Source organism: Lactuca virosa, chromosome 7, assembly GCF_052849685.1.
Source record: "Lactuca virosa cultivar CGN04683 chromosome 7, Lactuca_virosa_CGN04683_v6, whole genome shotgun sequence".
Lineage (NCBI taxonomy): Eukaryota > Viridiplantae > Streptophyta > Magnoliopsida > Asterales > Asteraceae > Lactuca > Lactuca virosa.
Window position 1 is genome coordinate 246,810,554 of NC_136432.1, and position 7,305 is coordinate 246,817,858.

Below are 7,305 nucleotides of genomic sequence, written 5' to 3' on the forward strand. Positions count from 1 at the left end.
TCTCAAAGGGCCAGAAGTCCTCATAGGACTTTTGAAGCTCAACAGTCATGGTTGCAATCATAATGCACGACACCTTTGTCGCGTCCCTCTCATGAACCCTGTATTCCTCGATTTGCTTGGGAGTAGCAGTTTGTTCATCAATCTCCTTCAGCTCTTTATCGAGGACATATTCTTTGTCCTCGTAGAGAAGGGCCATATGAATGTTTCGAATCCAATCGTTAAATTTTGACCCATCGAAGATATTTCTCCCAACCAAGTTCATGAGGGAGAACGAGCTAGAAGGGTTGGAGCCTGAAGCATTGTTTGGGATAGATCTAAAAAGGAAAAAGAATATGGTTTAGATTAGATAAGAATCCTTAATATAACACCCAAATGAAATATTAAGGCTAGGACCCAACACAATATTCTACAATTCGGAAGAGGGATGTCGTAATACAATTGCAAAATATTTGAAGGTAGGTAGATGACGATTTACCAATTTCAACCATGAAAAACGAAATTGATTATTGAGTTTTAAATGAATTGAAATTCCTAGATTCTTTGAGATTCATTGAACTTTTCAATGGCATGTTTAAATCTCAATTATGCCCTTCAAGTTTGTGACTGGGATACCGAGGATCACAAACAAGGTGTGAATAACCATGCAAATTGCTTGGTACTCTTGATGTCACTTATCACCTAATCAATGTGCTGGTTAACCACACATGCTCCATTGATCTATGAAAAACATCAAGCTACTCTTCGCCAGCCTTGTTAGTCCCAAATTAGTGTGCCGGTCAACCACACACGCTCCACTAACGACTTGGCAAGGTGCAAAGTGCAATTTTATGGAATAGCACCATTTTCACATTTTTCCTAAAGTAACTAAGATTGGGAATTTATAAAAGTTTAGTTACTTTATAATTTCATTATACTTATTAATGAGGATTAATGTCCTTTCCTACCCGTTCGGCTAACGACCCTCCACTAGTCAAGGGAGCGGTGGGTGAGAGTGGACACCCATTCAATTGCCATTTTATAGACAATTTCCTTATACCCTTCTTATAGACCAGCTTCGTGAATGAGGCCTACTAACAGTAAGACTGATTTTTCTTATATATATATATATATATATATATATATATATATATATAAGTATTAACTTTTAATATTATAATAGTATAAGGGTTGAATTTTAAACTTTTAAAATCCTAGGGTTTGGAATTAAATGTTTCATGAATGAGACTTTACAAATTCCAAAACTTGAGGGCAAGTTTTGAAACTCTTCAAAACTCTTGGCTTCCATAACTTATGAGTTAATGCATTCTTATGAATGAGACTTTTCATTTTCCATAACTTGAGGACAAGTTATGGAATTCTTTAAAAGCATTTAGATCAATTTTAACCAATAAAATTATCATGTAATTTGTCATTGATCTAATCTAACTCATAAGGCAAGGCAATTCAAATCAAATAATACAAATAATCAACTTATTATCTTAAAATTTGATAATTGTCCTTTAATTGGATGAGAGAAATCATTACCTTATCACAAAAACGATTTTTAATAGTCAAAACAGTTTGTGGTAATGATTCTAATCCAAAATTTGGCCAAAAAACTAAAAAAAAAACGTTCACTGAATAGTCACCACGTCGTGGTCACATTGACCACGTAGTGGTCATCAGTCAGGTTCCAAAGAAAACCATTTTCTTGCTTTGAACAATTACCAATGCATCAATATAACAGAAAACTACCCTAGGCTCTGATACCATTGTTGGGTTTTGAGCACTATAACACTCCTATGGTGCACATACAACCCTAGATGCTTTGGATCTAAGTTTTCTCTAATTATACATGCAATTTCATTTTTCCAAAGCATACACCCTAATTAGCATGCAGTTGGAGATATACAATATAAAACCAACTTAGATGAACACCTCTTGATGTAGCTTGTGGTTCTTGGCCTTTAAAAGCTTTAGCACCTCAAATGTGATGCCTCTAATGTGTCACAAACACCAAATGAAAGAGGAGGCTTATGAGAGAGAGGTTAGGTAACACTAAAATCGGTTATGGTTCTTCTTTAGAATGCATGGAGCCGATTTTAGGGGTTAAGGGGTTGCTTTTATAGTGTGGCAAAGACTAGGGTTTCTTCCATGCAAACCCTAATTCATCATGACCCTTCATATTTCTTAGGCCCTATGGGTTAAACCTTCATGGACTATCATATATGTTTAGCCCATCCCTAATCAACCATGGATCATTAGCCCAAACTATAAGTATTACCGATTTACTTAATCAGTCCCCATAAATTTAATTAGTCTCTTTTGATCACTAAATTAATTCCAAATTAATTCTTGATCAATACTAATTAAATAATATGAGTTCTCAATTAATATATTATACTTATAATATATTAATAAATCACAAATAACCTCTTTCTCAAAAGTCCATCCTATCAAATTGCTCCGGTGAAGGCAACCCAAAAGGACCATGCTACTATTGGGTCAAGTACATACCAATTATAGTTATGGGCTTAGACACCTAATCCAAAAACAATAACTTGATACAAATGATTATTTATTAGAAATTGATTTTAATAAATATTCATAAACTCTTATAATAAATTGGGAAAATATTTATTTCAAGGAAATAATTATTTTACAATACAAGTAACACATTATTTCATAATGTATGAATTAATAAGTCATGTACAACATTTTGGACTAGGTAAGCCTTTTGTCTTTTAGCAAAAAGACAAAGTTTATATCTTATAAACTTTGAGTTTATAAAATATAAACCAAATCTTCTCTTTACCATAAGCATGGCTGGCCATGCATTGGGAAAATAAGAAGTATGGATTTCTTAATTCTTTAATCTAAAGTATTCAAGGTATGGTGCATGCTAGAGGACAAAGTTGTCTAAAGTGCTTAATGGTTAAGGAATCTTGGACCATGATTCTATTATAAATAAGTGAAGAGTGTTCACATTTTTTCTCACTTCTTCTTGCTTGGCTAAGAGCACCTTTCCCCTCTCCATATTCTCTCTAAAGTCCTGAACTTTGAAGATTTCGTGTTGCTTGCATTCTCTCTTTAAGTCATAATCTAGTTTTGACTTAAAGCTGAAGAGTTGTAACTAGCATTACATCAAGTTGCCACATTGTTGGTGTCGCAAGGGTTCATCTTGACTCCATCAAATTCCAAGCCTCCCCTAAAGGACTCAAAGTGCTTCAAAGGTTGTTACCACTTCTTCCTTCTATGGTTGTGTTTTAAATCTCTCCTTTACTTGCAAGATGATCCTTGGTGGGTGATATATTGTTTATGTTATTTATAAAACTCAAGTCTTCCATTTGCCATTATTTGTAGTTTTTGAAACTAAGTTTTAAATAAAACCCAACAATAGGTATCAGAGCCACCTTGCAAGTTTGGTTAGATTTTTGATTTATGGAAATCTTAGTTTTTGGAGAATATGGATAACTTGTTTTTGTATAAAAACAAGTTCATACATATTTTCTTTGACAACTTTATAATTGTTATTTTATTTGACAAAAATTACATGCATTTTTGTCACTTAAAGTTGTCTTAGAAAAACAAAGGTTGGTTTATGTTTATATGTATTTTAGAGTGCATAAACAAGCATTGGACCGTTTATGTTGTTGTTTGTGTGATTTGGTTGAAAATGGTTTGTAATATTCTTTTATTCATAAAGTATGTAATAAAAGTAGCTAGTTTTTATTCTTGTTATTTTTATGTAATAGATTAGTTTTAGACTAGATTGATTTTATGAAAAATGTAACAAGATGAAAATGGATGCCATTTCTTGAAGAACCATGGAGACCCACGGTTTTATAATGATTTTATAAAAATTCATAACTTTTATAAAGCTTTATAAAATTGCAACAAAGTTGGTTGTCATTGCAAGTGGGAGCTTGAAGATCACATGAAGAAAAAGTTGTAATATTTGGCCCTTTTGTCCCTTAGGAAGGACTTAACACTTTTGTGTTGGCTCACAAAAGTGTTATATAGTTTAAGGCTTGTTTATGTCAAATGCATGCTTGTGTTGTTTATTTTTCAAGTAAATATTTTGTGTGGTTGATAATTTAGTTTTTCACAAACCCAAACTATTTTTTGGACAAAATGAACATCACATGGAGTTTGGATTTCAAAATGAAAAATATGGACATTAGATGTAACATATTCTAGCCATAAAATAAAAAACGGTTTTATAAAATTGTTAATGACGGCAACTTTTGAAATGTTAAATTATAAGTGTAAAAATCATGTTTTTATAACTTATTCAAACTCCAAAGTATGACTTAATAAAAGGAAGTTTTATTAAACAATAGTAAAAGGTTCAAAATGGCTCATACACAAACTTAATACTAGGTATTAATTTTAAAATTGTACCAAGCCGAAATATAAAAACTGGGTTTTTATAAGAACCTTAAAAGTGATTTTTGGAAAAATTGATACCATGACATATTGGATGCATGCTATTGTCATGATATCACATGTTTTTAAATAGAATAATCAAAACATACAAATCCCTTTTTTCAAAATGCAAGTCTATGCCATCCAACTTTAGAAACATTTGCACATCACTTGTATAATGCTAGTGGGATAAAGGATACCTAACCATTAGTATAATCTTTTGGTGGCCAAAGTATTTTTGCGATTTCTATAACCAAGTTATAGGCCAATTATACAAGTTTCTCTAATTGGATGACTTTATTGGAAACCTCTTGTGATAAAGGTCACCTAATTAAGAGTGTTCCAAGGCATATATGAGACCAAACATGTCAAATTAACAAATGGACTGTTAAGGGTCTCATAAATCTAGGAATTACAAATGGTGTAATTAATACAAGTTATTTACCTTGTTAAAATTGGGTAAATGGGATAAAGGATACCTAACCATTTATTTGATTTGTAACTTGGATCTTAGACTTTAAATAAATAATGTTTTTGGAAACAAAAGGGTATTATTATTTAAAGAATTATATACTAAATGAAAACTTTGTTAAACTTTTATAGATGGCTCCACCAATTATTGTAACAGATCACCCAATGAACATTCGGTCAATTCTTGACAAAGAAAAGCTTAACCACTCCAGCTTTTTGGATTGGCACAAAAATTTAAGAATCGTTTTGAAACAAGAAAAGAAAGACTATGTCCTTGAAAACCAAACTCCCGATGAACCACTTGCTCTCCCAAAGGCTGCACATGATGCATGGCTAAAGCATATAGATGATTCACTTGATGTTTCATGTCTTATGGTTGTCTCTATGGTTCCCGATCTTCAGCGGGATCTGGAACACTACACTGCCTTTGACATGATTGAACATCTCAAGGAGATGTTTGGTAAACAAGCTAGAACCGAAAGGTTTGACACTATGAGAGCACTTCATGCCATGAAAATGGAGGAGAATGCGAATGTGATCACACATGTTCTCAAGATGAAAAGTTACATGGATCAATTGGAGAGATTGGGCTCTCCATATCCACAAGAATTGGCTAAAGATATCATTATGAACTCTTTGCCAAAGTATTACAATGCTTTTATCATGAACTACAACATGAATGGGTGGGAGAAACCTATCTTTGAGTTGCACAGGATGCTAAAAAATACAGAAAAGAATATCCCAAGTAAAACACCCCAAGTGTTCATGATTAGGGAAGGAAAACTCAAGAAGAACAAAGGCAAGAACTTCAAGGGAATGCCACATGCTGGCAAGGGCAAAGGAAAGTAAGCTTCCCAAAACCCACCACCCAAAAAGAAGGAAAAAGTTGCCAAAGATGACACATGCTTTGAGCGTGGAGTTGTCGGGCATTGGAAAAGGAATTGTCCTAAGTACCTTGCATAGTTGAAGAACAAGAAGGTCGGGGAAGGCCCTTCAGGTATATCTATTTTCATGATTGAAATGGGATTATTTACTTTTTCATCAAACACTTGGGTATTAGATACTGGTTGTGGAACTCATATTTGTAATTCGTTACATGGGTTCAGAAAGAGTAGGGAACTAAAGACAGATGAGATGGTATTGCATGTGGGCAATGGAGCACAGGTTGCAGTCCAAGAAATAAGACATTTTGATTTACATTTACCATCTGGTCTGTACTTAACATTAAACAATGTGTGTTTGATCACCTCTATTACTAGAAATATTATATCAGTTTCCCATTTTAGAAAATCTGGTTATGATTTCAAATATGTTGATGATAACATTCACTCCTTCTTGAAAGGAATCTTTTATTTTGAGGCTAGACCAATAAATGGAATTTATGAACTAAACCTAGATGACACCTCAAGAAATAAGTCCCTTTATCATGTCAACACCAAAAGGCTCAAACCAGATTTGAACCAAACATATCTATGGCATTGTCGCCTTGGACATATAAACAAGAAACGCATATCTCAACTCCAAAAGAGTGGACTGTTAGGGGCAAATGACACTGAGTCATTTGATATATGTGAATCTTGTTTATGTGGAAAGATGACAAAATCCCCTTTCTTTGGGACAAGTGAAAGGGCAAGTGTTTTATTAGGCATCATACACACCAATGTATGTGGACCTTTTCAAACAATGTCTAGATATGGTGAGAGATATTATATCACCTTCACTGACGACTACAATCGTTTTGGTTATGTGTATTTGATTAAACATAAACATGAAGCATTTGAAAACTTTAAATTGTTTCAAAGTGAAGTTGAAAATCAACTCGACAAAACAATCAAAATCCTTCGTTCGGATAGAGGAGGCGAGTACTTGAGTCAAGAGTTCCAAGACCATCTAAGGAGTCGCGGGATTATCTCACAACTCACTCCACCTAGAACACCATAGCTTAATGGTGTTTATGAGAGGAGAAATTGAACCTTACTTGATATGGTTCGATCTATGATGAGTCGAAGTACCCTTCCTTTATCATTTTGGAGTTATGCTTTACTCACCACAAACTGTATCTTGAATATGGCACCAACTAAGAAGGTAGAGAAAACACCTTATGAGATGTGGTATGGAAGACCTATATCCTTATCTTATATGAAAGTTTGGGGATGCGAATCTTATGTTAGACAAGAGACTTCCAACAAACTTGAGCCTAGATCTACCAAATGCATCTTTGTAGGATATCCCAAAGATTGTTTAGGATATTACTTCTACATCCCTAGTGAAAATAAGATCTTTATTTCACGAAAAGCTGAATTCTTAGAAAGCAAGTTTATAATGGATGAGGCAAGTGGGAGGCGTGTGGAACTTGAAGAAGATCAAGAACCTCAACCCGATGCATCTTTAGTTGGCACTAGTACTGAACAAGAGGTTGTTGAAGAT

The 7,305-nt window shown here is 33.8% G+C and overlaps 1 protein-coding gene across 1 annotated transcript; it reads left to right on the forward strand.

Moving 5' to 3' along the window:
- The first annotated feature begins 5,010 nt into the window (after positions 1–5,010).
- LOC145127691 (uncharacterized) lies at positions 5,011–5,727 on the forward strand. Its single transcript, XM_079062840.1, has one exon. It carries the CDS (start codon positions 5,011–5,013, stop codon positions 5,725–5,727), a length of 717 nt encoding a protein of 238 aa, XP_078918966.1.
- The last annotated feature ends 1,578 nt before the right edge of the window (positions 5,728–7,305 follow it).